A 16430-nucleotide genomic window follows, 5' to 3' on the forward strand; every position below is an offset into this window, starting at 1 on the left:
ACGCCGGGATCATGCCCTGAGCCGAAGGCAGGCGCTTAACCGCTGTGCCACCCAGGCGCCCCTACTCTCACAGACTTCTTACCCTTCCCAAATAAGTTACGCAAAAGCATCGACCATTTCTATTTCATCCCACAGATTTGAATATAACCTGCCGATACGCAGGTGTGTTCCACGTGGAGAAAAATGGTCGCTACAGCATCTCCAGGACGGAGGCTGCTGACCTCTGCAAGGCTTTCAACAGCACCCTGCCCACCATGGCCCAGATGGAGAAAGCCCTGAGCATCGGGTTTGAGACCTGCAGGTAAGGGGAGGAAAGTCGGGGGCGGGGTTCGGGGGCGGGGCTTAGAGCCCGGAGGCTCCTCCCTGACAGCTGATGGATGGTTGCCTGAAGGGTCGGCCCCACCTATTAATTTGGCCAAGTCAACCTGGAACCTGTATGACAACTGGAATTTAAAGCCGACTAAAGACACCTTTGTGAATCATAGTGGGGTTGCCCAGAGGAGGCCATTAAGGGTCAACGGTTGGAATCCTCTTGCCTAAAGTGCTTCCACAGCGCTCTCCCCGCTTTGAAGAAGCGTGCAATATCATTGTCGGAACCACAAGAAAACGTAAACCAAATAACAGTGTTTAAAATAAATATGCGCCTGGTGGAGTCTTGGCTCGGCAGACTTGGCTCAAAGCAGCGTTTTCAAAACAACTCCCTCTCTCTCTCTCTGTCTCTGTCTCTCTGTCTCTCATGTGTTTGTTTCTCTTCTGTGTTGCTCTGGTTGGAGACTGGCGATAAAAGGACATGAAAATTATTAAGATGCATTATTACAAGTGAGTGGGAGGTGGTCAGAGGGACCCAGGAGACCTCCTGAGAGACTTTGTACAGGACATCACGGTGCTCCCGGGACCCCCGCTCATGCCATTCTGCTCAGGGCGCTCCCAGCAGGCTGTGGCCCCCCGTGTGTTTGAATTTCCGATGAGCCTGTGGTGAGTGGTGCACATTAAGAGCTAGCAGTGGTGACAGCCACGGTGAAGTGTTTTGGTTTGGTTTGTTTTCACTAGAAGAGCTCCGGGTCATCTGAGTAACTGCTCTGAAGTTTCCAGCCAGCCGGCAGCTTCCCCCTGTTTTTGCAATGTAATGTCGTTAGATAACGTGGTTCCCCTCTCTCTTAAACACACATGCACACACGCACCCAGGCAGACACAAGCTGCTTTTTAAAAGTCCGGTTGCCGAAGCCTTTATCCAAATCATGAAATGAGGTTAAATGCGCCCATCCCGGTCCTTGGTGACAGCCGTCATGCACACCCATTAGGAGTGGCAGCGGAGCCTCTTTGGCTGAAAAGGAAAAGAAAAATCTTTACTCCAGCACTGCACTGAGAAGCTACCCACTGGCCCCATGTGGCAATTTACACTGCATTACAATGGAAGAAAAGTTAACTTTGTTGACATTCCAGTGCTGGGCTAGCTCCAGAGGGCAAGCGGCTGCGGGATTGGAGGACGAAGATTCTTGATAGAGCATTTCCATTATTGCAGAAAGTTCGACTGCGATGTTCAGAGCTAGGTCTGGGAGAACCCCAAAGGAGCAGAGGGAGAAGTGCTGTAGACTGCGCTGACGGCGGGCCAATGAGCAGATCCGTGTAGCCCCTTCCCAAGGCTCATGGCTTAAATACGATGGCCCTGACTCGGCCAGCAGCCTGAGAAAGTCGGCTTACCAGACTGAATTTGGATTGTGAAATACACGGAAGACGTACTTAGGAAACACAGCAATGGCCCCATCGGCTGAAAGCGAGGGGGGTTCTTCCGACCCCCACTGGCTAGCCTTCGCTCACTTAGAGGTTGGGCGCGCCCTGCTGCCCACACGCCCCCGACCCCTCGATCCTCCGACTGCGCCCAGGGTTGATCATATCCCTCCACTTTATGGCTGAAGCAACGGAGGCTGGCAGAAGTACCACAGCTCGCCCGGGGCCACGTTGCTTGCACGGGGAGGAGTCCAGATGTCAGTCCTGCTTCATCTGAGCCCGGGGCAAGAATTTAATGACCCTCCCGAAGGACTGAGGGCGAGAGGGAGACAGAATCCTGGTGCATGGATTTGCTGAGCATTTCTTTTCATCCTGTGAACAGCAACCTGCTGGGGCAGCATACACACACATATATATTTTAATATCCCAACTCACGTACCACCGGTGGGACACATACAAGGGGCAGTCAGCTTGTTGTGGCAACAACACAGGCATAACTTACAAAGGGCATGTAGATTCTAGAATGTCAGGGTGACACAGATCTTCCTAATGTGTTGGGGGCAGGGTGGGGAGTAGGCTCACCAAGGACTGTCATCATTAAAAAAGAAAGAGAAAGAAAGAAAGAAAGAAAGAAAGAAAGAAAGAAAGAAAGAAAGAAAGAAAGAAAGAAAAGAAAGAAAAATGATGCCAAAGAAACCTATCCTTCCACCCCTATCCTTCCACTGTAGTGGGTATTAAGTGTTGCAAAACGCATTTCCATAATTTCGCTCAGGCGGCTGTGAATCAGATCTCTGCCATAGGACAGGGGGCAGAAGCTCTTAGGCTCCGATAAACCTTAGCAGCCACTCTCTTCTGTCGGCCCCACCCTGATTAGTAGCATTTCCCAGATAGATGGAAACTTATTAACATTTAATTGCTCTCTCTCTCTCCCCACCAAGCTAAGGAGTCTTTGGAGAAACCAGTCTGTCCTTTCAGATGAGGAATTAGTCATGCGAGCTACAGTTGCAACATAGACCTAACGAGTTCTGTGTGCTTAGAAATTTCAAACTCACAGCCACTTTCCATGGGTCTGGCAGGACAACGCGCCGTGTACTGTCGCCTCTGGCAGCAAAGATTAAAAAGGATCTCTGCTGTGCATTTTAGCCAGCATTGCATTTTCAGAAACTTGCTGGATTTAGCTTCATCCTCTCTGCCCTACCCCCGCCCCCACCACCACCCCCTTCTCCGCCCACATCTTATTTTTGGAGGTATTTTATATTCGGGAGAGATTGTGCGGTGAGTGAGCCCTTAGCTTCTGGGAGGCGGACTGAGGAGGCTGGGTGCTGTCTGTTGTATCCCAAGGGGCCTCCAGCTCCAGCGTGCTCCCGGAAACATCTTGGTGGGGGCAGAGGGGGCTTACGCACTTCTCTGACCGAGCCACCTCTGGAAAATTCCTGAGCTAAATGAGGCACCACTATCTACTTACTTAATCACTATTACTCCCATTTTAATGATGGTCAATTTACTTCCACTGGCAATGAAATGATGCCTGGGATGCTTGTGAAGAAAACGTACCGTGTTCCTAGCACATAAACAAGGCTTGGTGTTTACAGTAACCGGGTCTGGAGTGAGGAAATCACTGGAAGAGGGGAGGCAAAGAAGGAAGAGTAGGCAGTGGGAAGCAGGCGGGTGTGACATGTATGGACTGAAACGAAGAGCCACCTAGCCCTAGCTTATGCGAGCTGGTCCTCTGATGTATTTTCTGGAAAACATGAAGGTGGTGGAGAGCCAGAGTGGAGCTCACCTCTTCCCTCTTAAGTGATTCAGGCTTCCCTCCATGTGTTCAAGCTGGTTTGACACTGCTGCCCACTTATTTTATTTGAGACAGTTTTTTTTCCGTTGGAGCACCCGGCTGGCTCAGTTGGAAGAGCAATAAGTGACTCTTGACCTTGGGGTTGTGAGTTCGAGCCCCACATTGGGTGTAGACGTTACTTAAATAAATAAAGTTTTGTTTTGTTTTGTTTTAAAGCCAGTTTTTTCTTTCGTGAATCTTTTTTTTTTCCTTCTAAAGCCCTTTATAGAGCTCTAAGTAAAATCGCCTTGTCTCCCTCAGCCGTGCTGATGTCCTTCCTTCTCTCTCGGTGGCGGTTTCTGGATGTCATCTCACCCAGGTGTGGAGACCTCTAAGAGCCCCAGAGGTGAACCGAATGACGCAGCGCACCGCGTGAGACGTCGCTTGACGGCATGTTATGGAATCCCCATCACAGCCTTGCAGGTGGATAACCTCTCACGTTTGTTTTGCAGGTACGGGTTCATAGAGGGGCATGTGGTGATCCCCCGTATCCACCCCAACTCCATCTGCGCTGCGAACAACACAGGGGTGTACATCCTCACGTCCAACACCTCCCAGTATGACACGTACTGCTTCAACGCCTCAGGTTGGTGCCAAGGGGATGGTCTTGGCGTTTGGGATGGCTGTGGGCACGTAAGCCTCTGGCGGCGTGGCTGACGGCACTTCCCGTCTTGGCTTAAGTGGGCAGTCATGCAGCTTCCGTTCACATAACAGGTGCTCACTGAAGATCTCCACAGCAGAGACAAGCTTCCTAGAACTCCAGGTGCTTCCTTGCTAGGCAGGGAGGCTGACAGGAAACAGAAATATTTAATACCTCATATGAAGTCAGGGAGTAATGAGCGCTATAAAAAAGAAAGCGAAAGAAGTGGCTGCAGGGTGCTAAGGGAGATGTCTCTGAGAGGGTGGCCAGAGACGGTGCCTGTGAGGAGGTGCCTTTGAGAGAGCGCTGCAAATGGTGTCAGGGAGGAAAGCCACGGGCGGAGAGGACAGCAGTGCCAAGCCAGGCGTGGCGGAGCACTGTGGCTTACTCTGAGGACACCGAAGAGGCCAGGGTGGATAAAGGCCGGCGATCAGAAGGGGGAATGCCAAGGGATGAAGTCAGAGAGGTAAGCAGGGGCCAGGTCCCATAGGGCCTTGTAGGCCATGGTAGAGAGTGTGGATTTTATTCTCAGCGTGATGGGAAGTCACTGCAGGGTTTTGAATAGGGAAGCGACATGAACCTAATGATAGCGTTGGGGTACCAGCCAAATGGCTTGGCTTAGAAGTATTTATTCTATATTGGGCCTGGAGAGAAAGCTGGAAGGATATATGGTAGACCTTTGACCTTCTTGAGTTTCCTTTCCCAACAATTGAGAGCCTTGACAACTAGAGAACAAGAAAGCCAAGTGAAGATGTGTGTGCTGGGCTGCGGGCCAGGCCTCTCTGCCTGTCGAAGGGACTCGCTTCCAACCACTAGCCTAGAACCTCATGCTTATTAGTCTAATTCAGGCTCCAGCAGGATTCAAGAATTTTATGCACCGTGTATCTTCAGGGTCTTTTGGGAAGGGTCAACACACAAATGTCAAGTTTTTTAATGCCGACAATCAAATATTGTTTGACTACTTGCTTCTCAGACTGGGCCTTCTCTTCCTCAGGAAGGTCTGAGATTGTGTGAAGGGAAGACGGAACCACGAGGTAAACTCGACACGTCTTCCTGGCCCCTCCGTTTTCCTTAGAGATGGGAAGGAGGGTGTTAAAGTAGCGGGAGAGTGGTTGAAGGCATGGTATGAGACAAACACAGACGTTACTCAGTGATGACTTAAGGCATTGTTTGCATGAGACAAACACAGATATCACGTACGGTGGTGGGATATAAAATCTTCACGGGGTTTTCAGTGCAAGTAGACGCATCAGAGTAATTGCGAGATTACGTCAGTAGCTTTCGGCTATGCCGGCCACCCGCTGTGGCGTGAGCAGTAGGGATCGGAGTGGGAATTCAGAAGAGAAATCTAGAGATTAGGAGAAGGAGAGGTTTCAGGGTTGATTAGTTGAAATGGTGTGAAGCCAATAGATTATGTCAAATACAGGCAAGTCGCTAAACCTCTGGGGAGACACTCACAACACGGAGAAGGAAACTATAGAGTATTTCTTCGTCCCTGCTATATGATCAAGGAATGCAGATGGAGTGTAACCAAAAAGAAGAGAGCCGCCATGAGACTAAACTGTCCGTGGCCCCTACCTGGTTCCCATACCCAGAATGTCCGTTCTGATGTCATGTTGGTGAGAAAAACCACGCGCAAATAAAGGAGAAGTAGACACAGGGCAACATGTGGTCTCAATAGCTTATTTTAGTGCCAAAGGTCGGGGGGACTTTGGGAAGCCTTTGTGTTTTAGATGAAGGGGCTGGTCATGTGGGACCGGGCTAGCTCGGGACCGCATACTCGAGAGTGTCTGAGTACTACCCGTTTCCTCCCCCACTCAGTCTCGTCCGGCACGTGGATGCAATAAATTATGTTGCTGTGGATCCACATTCTCTCACCTGTTTTACAAGTTAGTGTCACTTCTTGGAAAGCACCTTAACTCCAAAAGCTAGGAGCTCACACTGTTTTATCGCTGGGAACGGCAGCCACCTGGACAAGTTACTACTGAGATTTCTCTGCCTGCCCCTTTTGCCTGTAAGGTTGGGTCTAGCCTCAGCAAAGGAAGTGAACACTACTGATTAACTTTCTTCTGCTTTGCAGGGGAGGTGTTAATCCAGCTGAAAAGCTGGAGAAGTTCTGGGGGTGCATTCATACCCAAATGGCTGTCTTAAAGTAGTAAAGTTTAAGGAGCAGATTTTTCCTTTTCTTTTACCCAGATTTACTTAATGGGGATAGGCTGCTTTTATAAGTCTTTCCTTAAGTTTTAAAAAGAGTATTTATGGATTCACTATATGCAGTCAGGACTCTGCTGGGCAAGTAAGTGAGAAAGAACCAGTGGCCGTATTTCTTGTCTCGGGAGGTAATCTCGTTGAAATGATGAAATAAAAAAATAAAGAAGCTGGAGAAGAATGTTTATCTAAGGATAAATAAATTCGAAATGTCTCAGTTTAGAGTCAGATGATAGAGCGCCAAGTGAACTGTGGCTCTTGATAACCTTCTGTTCCAGGCAGAGAATCTCATTGGAAAGTCTTTGAGTCCAACTTAGCTTGAATTGCAGGCAGGTGGTCAAGACCCAGTGATGGATCCCCTACAAACCCTTTTGGTCTACAGGGACCAAAGCCAGTTCAGTCTTAGCAGATAGCTTCTGTATGCTTACAGTTTCAGCAGTATTTTTGTAAAACATGGCCTGCGGTTTACAGATGAAAGTAGGGCAGACCCTGCAAAGGCCCCGTGATTCTGACTTGAATTGCCTCATGTCTCAGGAAGGCCCAGCACGAGCCCAGTGACTTCTGTGTTAAGAGCCCAGAAAACTGGCTTGAATTAGTTCATTTCTTAAGTTTGCCTCCAGTAAAATGCCTCATTCTCCTTTGAAGGAGGAATTTAGGAGAAGATGTTACGTTCATTTGTCTATTCATTTGATCATTCACTCAACAAGTATTTATAGGATACCTAGACTATATCAGGCATTGAGGAAGATGTCTTTCTATCTGGCACTGAGTAATCGGCTAGACTGAATAATTAACATTTCTCTTGGCTATTTTGGGGCAGTGGAGCTGCAGTTTGAAGATGCAGCCCACCAGGAAGCCCACCCCAGAGTCTTTCTAACAATCCTTAGGTTCAGGAAAAGCTCACCAGGCCCGATGCTCCCAGCAGTACGGCGCTCGTTAAACAGAATAAAGGATTGTCAGCGAGGCCCTGCTATCTGACATGGGAGCGTGAATGTATTAATTGCACATTTGGGTCACCATTCATCGTGGTATGCTTGCCGGACTTGGTGTTCTTTATAAAAGTTAAGGTGAACTGGAGCGTGAAGAGGCTCCATTTGCACAAATGCTCTAATGATTTCCAAATCTGTTTTAATGTTTTTTACATTATGCCCCATTCTATTACAACCTAACCCTTAGGAATTCCTTCCCAGGGCACTACTGTTGCCTGAATTTGGGGAAAGTGCTTCCATCTCTGCCATGAGGAAGTCATATTCCAACTCCTGTTTCTGGGTCCCTGCAGCAAAACTGTCTCAGAAGCTTCTCATGGGTCAGGCTGATTTCTGGTGGTGTTACCAGAACAGACAGGGTAGATACTCTTCAAGATCTCCCAGGGTGGCTATTTGCCCTGCTTTTCAAAGAGGAAATCATTGGGAACATTTTTTGAAAACTATAAAAATCTAAAGAAATATTAATTGTTATTGTCTCCCATGACCTTGTGAATTCCTTAAAAGCAGGGACAGGGACATGTTCATCTTTTTGCTCCTTTTTTTTTTCATCTGTCCCATGAGTGATATTTAAAATGAACGAATGAACTGATATATCTAAAACTTTTTCAAAAGATTTTCTTATGGCATTGTCATTCACGGTTTATCGAAACGTTTCCTGACCTGTTTATCACTGCAGACCACTTGGGGGGTTTAACGACTTAGGTATGCTTCCTGGAAGCATGGGCCTGTGGGAATTATATTGGTCCTTCCTCTTCCATTCATTCAACAAGTATTTATCAAATGCCTCTTTGACCCCATCGCACATAAAGTTCTGGCCAAGATAGATAAGGTCACTACTCAACTTACAGCGTTCTTCGGAGGTGAGTGGTAGCAGGGGCCAGGGGGTGGGAGGTGTGCCATGAACCGCCATTCGGTAAAATGAACAAGATAATTTGAGACAGCAGTAAGCCGGAAGGAGAACCGCAAGCAAAGATGTGTTGGTGATATGTGTGGGGGATCAGTGAGGGGCTGGTTGAGATTGCATGGTGAGGAACGGCCTTACTGAGGAGGTGACTTTCTCTGAGACTCTCTCCTGGGACGTCTTTTAATTATCCTTTGCAAGAATGGCTTTTCCTAAAACCTGCTTTTCTCCCGGTAAATATATAAAGCTGCTGGTTAGTTTCACAACGAGGCCAAAGAAATAGGCAGGTAAAGGGACATGCCCTTTCCCTGTAGGAAAAGATGCTTCTGCGACCTGGGAAGCAACCAAGCCCTGCTCTGTTCAACTTCTGTTTCTGTTCAGTGATATGAGTACCTAGCGATTTATCCAGAACACTTAAAATACCTGTGGTCACAGCCTTCCGTGTAATACCAGTCTGCCTACCTGCCTCCATCCATCCATCCGTCCGTCCCTTTCTTCCTTCTCTTTGCCAAGAAGCAATGCTGAGAGAAACCAGCCTAACAAATAGGCTGCCATTTTGTGCACACGCACGCACACGCACGCACACGTGCACACGGTGTAAAAGCTGTAATGCACAAAGGAACCCATACTTCCTGCAACAGCAAAACCAGTTTAAAACTCTGAGTTTTCAGAGCTCAATACAAGGTCCGATTACCAAAGAGAGCATTTGGGCATGAATGGAACGGCTAGTTAAGGCATTCCTCGGTCTTCTCTTAGTACTCAAGGGTGGTATACAGCCTGTTTCCAGAGGGCTTAAAGCAGTGGTCTCATAGGGCTACTTAGTAATGTCTCCCAGTGATCAGGGAGGCCCAAGGTACATTCAGAAATCTTTACTTCTGAAGAGGGGGAAAGTAGAGATTACATGGAGGACAAAAGAAAAAGAAGCCAGAGGTACCCGTGGTGAGATATACCAACACAGAGGCCTCAGGAAATAGTCTGGGCATCTAGACCGGTGGTGGACAGCCTCGGTAACTACGTGTTGAGAAGCTGTCTAGACGGACAAGGCACTTATGAGCTTGGCTAAATTAAGGAGCACATCAGTGCATCAATAAGAACACTAAAGAGTAGTTTGCATCGGAGTATTTCTATAAGTAAACTCTTGGTGATTATTTTAGTTTTCATCTTCTCACGCTGTTCACGCTGATAAACATTCGATTCTATTTGTCATGTGTTTCCATCATTTCTGTACAGTATGGGATTCCACATGATTTCTCATTATAGTTCACGCACTTTATTAAAAAATGCTTTTACATTTATTTTTACATTTTTTACATTAACGTGTTCCCACGTTACTTTTATAATAACACATTTAAAAAGTAATTTCTAATGTATGCCTCATTAGAAAAGGTCCGTGCCTATCTTTTTTTACTGTTACATCCGCGGTGCCTGATAGAGAACATTTATACGTGTTTGTTAATGAATGGATCTGTTAGAGAGGGGAGGGGAACAAGGAAGCTTCCAAAATTGTGTAAAGGTAAATAAAAATGAAAAATGTATCACAAAGGTCAGAGAAGTTCCCAGGAGGCTTAATCGAGTTTCAGAAAAAGAAAATTATTTAGCTCACTTATATGTGGAATCTAAAAAAATAAATGAACAAACAAACAGAAACAGGCTCGTAAGTGGCTGTCAGAGGAGAGGAGGTGGGGGTGTTGGGCGAAATAGATAAAGGGGACTAAGAGGCACAAACTTCCAGTAATAAAGAAAGTAAGTCGCAGAGATGAAAATGCAGCGCAGGGAATAGAGTCAGTAATATCGTAGTAATGCTGTAAGGTGGCAGATGGTGACAACACATATCGTGGTGAGCACTGAGGAACATGTAGGCTTTTCTAATCACTACGCTGTAACTTAAAACTAATGTCATGTGGTGTGTCAGCTGTATTTCAGTACTCAAAAAAGGAAAATTATTTGGAATAAATTTAATAAAGCCCCATTCTGACCAAATAGAAATGGGCATCAGTTTGGTTCCTATTTTTTTTCCTATTTTTTTTAAAGTTCTCATGCTTTTTCTCTTTGCTATTCCACAGCTCCACCGAAAGAAGACTGTACATCGGTCACACACCTGCCCAACGCCTTTGAAGGACCGATTACCATAAGTACGTATCTCTTCTGACCTTGATGGAGTGTCGCCTTCTTGGGAAAGGGATCAGGTGCACTTTCTGTGTTTCATATTTGCGTCGAAGAGCAGTCATTTCCCCAAGGCCAGGGACGTCGGCTGTGATTCACTGTCCCTTCCCCTTTTCCTGCAGTGGCTTGAAACTGCAGTTCGGTCGACCCCAACACGTTGTTCCCCAAACTGCAGTCATTTGAAAACTACTTTCACTGTTTTGGGCACCTCTGTGTATACACCACAATCGTTTACTTGGTATTTTTCACTTAATTGGCCCGTTCTTTTCTACTTAAAATATGTTTATTTAAAAAAACACCTGCAGGGCCACCTGGGTGGCGCAGTTGGTTGAGCGTCCGACTCTTGACTTCGGCTCAGGTGGTGATCTCAGGGTTGGGAGATCGAGCCCCGTGTGTTGGGCTCTGCGCTCAGCGAGGAGTCTGCTTGAGATTCTCTCTCCTTCTCTGCCCTACCGCTCATGCTCTCTCTCTCTCTCTCTCTCAAATAAATAAATCTTTAAAGAATAGAATAGAAATAGAATAGAAATAGAATAGAATAGAATAAAATAAAATAAAATAAAATAAAATAAAATAAAATAAACAACCCCCTACATATGGAAAACCAAATCCCTGGTTATAAGCAGAGTGTATCCTTAAATATACACTGAAGTGAAGGAAAAATTAAGTCCTATTCTTAAACTCTAGCTGCTGAAGTTTCTGAGTCTGAGCCGTGTTCTCTCTCATGGAGGGGGATTAAGAAGTGTTGGGGGAGATGTATTCCAGCCCCCTAAATTTTCTGTTTGGTTATTTGTGTATTGGAAGATAATTATAAAGGGCATAAACTTCCTGGTAGGGATTTCAACATTATTTATACCACATCCACCTAAAATCTTCTTGATTATTCCAAGATGTAGGCGTTTGACACTGTATGAAAACAAAAGAACTCAAACAAAATTCTCACAGAGGTCAACTTATTAACCCTGATCTTATGGCCTCTGGGTCTCAGTTTTTTTGAGAAGTGTCATAGTGTGGAGGAGGCTTGACTTCTGCCTCCTGAAAGCCAGACGCCTCAGTGTGCAAGGGAACAGTGGTGGCAGGCGGCAGAAGGATGAGAATCATCTTGGCCATGCAAATCCAGCCCCCCACTGTTCGGTCAAAAATTGTCCCTGACCTGTGCCTCGTGGAAGGGGAGGCCCACAAGGTGAGATGTGGTGTCTCAGTCAGGCTTGGTTTGAAATCCTAGTTCCTACCACCTAGGTGATCTCAAAAGAATGACTTACTCTCTCTGAGCCTCAGTTTTCTCATCTGGATAATGGAACAACATGTGAGATTTGAAATGAAAATAAAGAAAGGTAATATGTCTAATGCATACCAGGACCATAGTCATGTTCAATAAACGTCCTATTTCCTTGGTCCCCACCAATGCCTTTCAAAGTCCAGACCTGTACAAGTTTGGTCATATGTTTTTTAATCACATCTTCGTCTGCAGAGATTATCAGGGTATTTGAGACTTTGCAATATTTTTTTTAAAGATTTCTTTATTTGAGAGAGAGAGAGAAAGAGGGAAAGAGCACAGGAGGGGAGGGGCAGAGGGCAAGAATCTCACTCAGACCCCCTACTGAGTGAGGAGCCCATGCAAAGGCTCAATCTCATGATCCTGAGATCATGACCTGAGCCGAAATCAAGAGTCTGACGTTTATCCGATGAAGCCACCCAGGCGCCCCTGCAATATTTTTTAATTTATGTTTTACTAATAGTTGCACTTGGGCAAGCCAGAAAGGTGGACAAAAAGAACATTTAGTCCAGTGCAGTATAGCAGAAAATAATTTCAGCTAAATGCACACTTGTGCAGTGAGTGGCCCAGACTGGAAGGTAGCAGATCCTTTTAAGGAATGAATTCACTCTTGCTTTTCCTTCTCCTGTCCATTCGAGACATTTGCTTGTTTAAATCAAAGATTTTGATCTTAATATACCTTCGTGCCTCTTGATTTCGAGGTTGACTCTCACGGAGAATGGGCAGCGGCTCAGTCAGCATTTAGGCATGCCGACGTCTTTGCCAGAGTAGGGGTTCACTTGGACTGGCAAAATTTGCCCCTTAGAAAAAAAGCCGCATTCTTCATGGGTGTGCAAATATATATTCCCTGTTGAGCCTGCTAACCTCTTTATTTCCTACTTCAAATCCTTTCTAGAAGTAGATGGAATGAATAGCAACAGATTTTACATGTACTTGAGAAGGGAGAATAGGAACCAGTGGGAGAATTACCATTTACTGAAACCAACTCGATTTTGAATCCTACGCTAAGCACTTTACATACCATGCAGCATATAGTGCTCGTAGCAAGAGCTAGCACCATCCCCGTTTTACCAATGACAAAACGGAAGCTCAGGACCAGCTTTGTCTAGGGACACACGAAGCTGGGGCTCAAACATGGGAACTTCCAAACACACCCTCGTTCCCCCTCCCCATTTCCAGGGTGTGCGGTGGGTCGGGGAGGGTAGACTTTCTTAGTGCATCACCTACCCACCCCCCCACTAGGTAGGTAGGTGGGTGTTGTTTTGCTTAATGATGAAGAAAAATAGCTTTGCAGTCACTGTCTTATATGATAATCCATAGTCTTTCCTATACTCAGAAAATGTCATCCGTCAAGTTCTGAAAGCGTGCTCTCTTCCCCCCAGCCATTGTTAACCGCGATGGCACCCGCTACAGCCAGACGGGTGAATATAGAACGAACCCTGAAGACATCAACCCCAGCAGCCCCACTGACGATGACGTGAGCAGTGGATCCTCCAGTGAGAGGAGCACTTCGGGAGGCTACAACATCTTCCACACCCACCTTCCAACTGTATACCCGACCCAGGACCAAGACAGTACCGGGGTGTCCGACCACCCAGAGAATACCCCCATTACCAGTAAGGAGAATGAGTCACTGTGTTTGCCAATGGTGATTTGTTTGCAAAACCGTCTCTGATCTTCCGGGTGATACGTACTCCTTTGTGTGTTGATTGTCTCCTGTCTCTAGAAGTTGGGGACATTGTTTGGGGAGGGGGCTATTATGGTAGCCAGTGCCCTGTATGCGTTGCCTGCTACTGCCTATAATTTTTTTTTTTTCCATCGACTCCCCTGTTTTGCTTACCTCCGGATAAGAAGTGCCATACTGGAAGTTTTTTAGAAGAATTTTTCTTGTTCTCTTGTCCCAGGGATGTGCTAACAAGCCAAGCACGCTACAGAAGCGATTTTTACTTTTACATGTTTCCTTCTTGTTCTTATCCACCGTTGGATAAGATTTCTCCATGAAGTTGGGATCATAACGTATGCATACCATCCCATCTGCTTTTCTCCACTTAACTTTATGTTTTTATGTTTTAACTTGATGTATGTGATATTTGACGGTACAAGATTCAGTGCTACTCATCACCCGTGATTTGCTAAACAGCTCCTTTGTTTTTGGTCTAAGGAAGCGCATCCGAAGGAGTTATCTGATCAAATTGAATCTGCTTAAAAGTTGTCCATCCCAGCCTGTAGGGGAAGGCTGTTGATACTTGCTTGGTAACGTGGATAATTCATTACTTGAGGACGGCGAGAGTGGAAATATGTCAACACTGCATTCGATTTCTTTGGGTTTTTGCCCTTTGTGCTCCACTTTCATTGGAAGTTGTTTGCACCTCCCTCTGGCCCTCCTTCTCCGCTTCCCGCGTTGCTTTTCCCCGTGGTTTGTTTTAAAACAGGTTTCCAGATTGGCTGCGTTCCTTCTGTGGGGGATTATTCACACTGAAGTAGGGCATCTGCCCCTTGAGCACCTTTCCTAGTATGCTGTGCATTTTCTTTTGTCCTGGCTCTGGCTCTTGGGGGTGCTGGGAGGGGGGGGACTCTGGTCTTCAAAGAGTGTGGCAGACATTCACTGGTTTGTGAATGCTCAGCATGAGGCCCTTTTCTGTGCCTTGTCACCCAGAAGCCAGGGCAACCTTCAGAGCACTATGATTTAACCTAAGGTTACTTGCTCAACAGTGTGTTAAACTTCTGTGAGCAGCGTGCTGGGGTGGGGGGGGGAACGATACAAATGGGCCCGAAGTCTGGTCATCCTCTGCAGATCCTTTGAAGCATTTTCAAGAAGAGACGTTTTCAAACTGCTGAGGCTTTCGCAGATTCCTGGCTCTCTGGAGAGTGTGTCACCTCGTTGCCTATTGTCCCACGCACGCCCCTTCTTGCGAGGCCCTTCTGCAAACCAAGCAGGCAGGGCTGCTGGCTGTTCCTGAGCGCCCTGCCCTGCTCAAGGAACCATGCGGAAGGCACCTAGCATCAGGGCATGCAATTTTGTCTGATGTTGGCAAATGTAACAATTAGTGGTCTCAGCGAGAGGCAGAGCGGGTCTACTCCAAAGCACTCTTCCCCACCAGAGAAGAAAATCGTGGCAAAATAAATCTTTGAGGAGCTAGATGAAATTCACACTGAAGCCATTATTAGCCAATATCACATAGGGAGTATTACACATGTACTTTAGAAAGGCAACAAGGGCGTCAGCACACAGATTTTGAGGACCTACTATGTACCAAGCCTATTCTAATGCTTGGGAGCCAATGGTAAGAACCATTAGAAAGTAATACTGAAGGGAAATAAGGATTAATAAGCTAGTAACCAGTATTTGCCAAATATTAAACAATATTTGAGGTCTTCTCTGTGCTGGTGCTCTAGTTACTGGGGACTTAGAGTTGGACCGACCTTCATGGAGCCCATCTACTGCTCAGAAACCAAGGAAAAGGACTGCTTTGAGATTTCACTAAACCATAGTTCGGGATTTGGGTTGAGAAAAGAATCGTGCTTTCCTCTTTTCAGAGCACTTAGCTAAGTTTCTCCTGTAGTTCGGGAAGAGAGAGAGTCAGTGGTCAAACAGAGTGAGTCCAGGGCTAACCTGAAAGTCACTGAAGTGCCATAGCATCCAAAATGGCCAGGGGCAGCTCCAGATAAATCCATTCATGGAAAGAAGAGTGTCCAAGAAAAAAAAATCAGGTGGACACTTGAAAGCAGCCCACGGCTTATTGGAAAAAATTACCAGCGGTAAGTTCCTGAATAGACCCCAGTTTCTGAGCCCAGTGAGGAGATTCCCAAAGCTTCATGACTATTGGACTGAAGGTGGGTGTTGGTGGGGAGGAGTGATTGCACACCCTCCCTAACGCACGCAGAAGGGCAGATGTCAAGAGGAGTCTGGCTGCGGACAGAGAAGTGCATCTTTGCTTGGCTGGCTCTTTCCTCTCTAAGTGTCCTTAGTGGGTGGCACTGGGGAAAGCCAGTAAGAGCAACCATCTGGGTAGGCTTTCACTTCCAGCAGGCTTTTTATTATAGATGATATTTTTGGAAGAGCCTTCCTGGAGGCATGTCATCAGCCTCTTTTCTATTGGTGATCTGGAATTCTCTGGAATCCAGAAATCTAAACTAATTCAGGAAGCAGAGACTCCTGCCTTGGAACGCTCTATTTCCTTGTCTTCTGGGTGTCAAAGAAATATATACATATATATTTTTGGTCTGGCATCACCTACTTGGGTGGGGAAAATTGGAACTCTGCTGGCTAGACAGTAGCTCCTTCCCTTTCCCCCAAATCTCATATGAATCCTTTCAGGAAAATAGAAATAATTCTTATTTCTATCTTGCTCTTGTGTGTTTACTTCCTATGGGTCTCTTCTTGGTCTCCTACAGGGTGAAGGTGGCAGGAGCTCTGTGTCTTTAATAAAGTTTCTGAGGGCAGAATGGGGTGCCTGAGAATTTTTCAGGGGGATGCTCAGGTTTATCTGTGGGCATCATTGATGAAATTGGCTCCTATGTCTCTACTCTCTCTTCTTGGCCAATGTGTCCTTTGTAACATGGAACATACTGTACAGGTTGTTGACATTTGTTGTATACAGAGTCAAAGTTTTTATCCTGGTGTTGACGGACCTCCAATAGGTTCAATGATAGACCATAAGGCATTCAAGAGCCTGAAATAGTATACAAAATGTTGAGAA

At 46.3% G+C, this 16430-nt stretch overlaps 1 protein-coding gene across 12 annotated transcripts in view; it reads left to right on the plus strand.

Moving 5' to 3' along the window:
• The window catches only part of CD44 (CD44 molecule (Indian blood group)), an 85324-nt gene that overhangs the window by 34637 nt on the left and 34257 nt on the right, over positions 1 to 16430 (plus strand). For all 12 annotated transcript variants that reach the window (XM_008686804.2, XM_008686805.2, XM_008686806.2 and 9 more), the window contains exons 2-5: positions 136 to 301; positions 4012 to 4145; positions 10358 to 10426; positions 13113 to 13346. In XM_008686804.2, coding sequence (XP_008685026.1) covers positions 136 to 301; positions 4012 to 4145; positions 10358 to 10426; positions 13113 to 13346 — 603 coding nt within the window. The remainder of the gene's footprint in view (positions 1 to 135; positions 302 to 4011; positions 4146 to 10357; positions 10427 to 13112; positions 13347 to 16430) is intronic.

Source organism: Ursus maritimus, unplaced genomic scaffold (assembly GCF_017311325.1).
Source record: "Ursus maritimus isolate PB19 unplaced genomic scaffold, ASM1731132v1 scaffold_23, whole genome shotgun sequence".
Classification (NCBI taxonomy): Eukaryota; Metazoa; Chordata; class Mammalia; order Carnivora; family Ursidae; genus Ursus; species Ursus maritimus.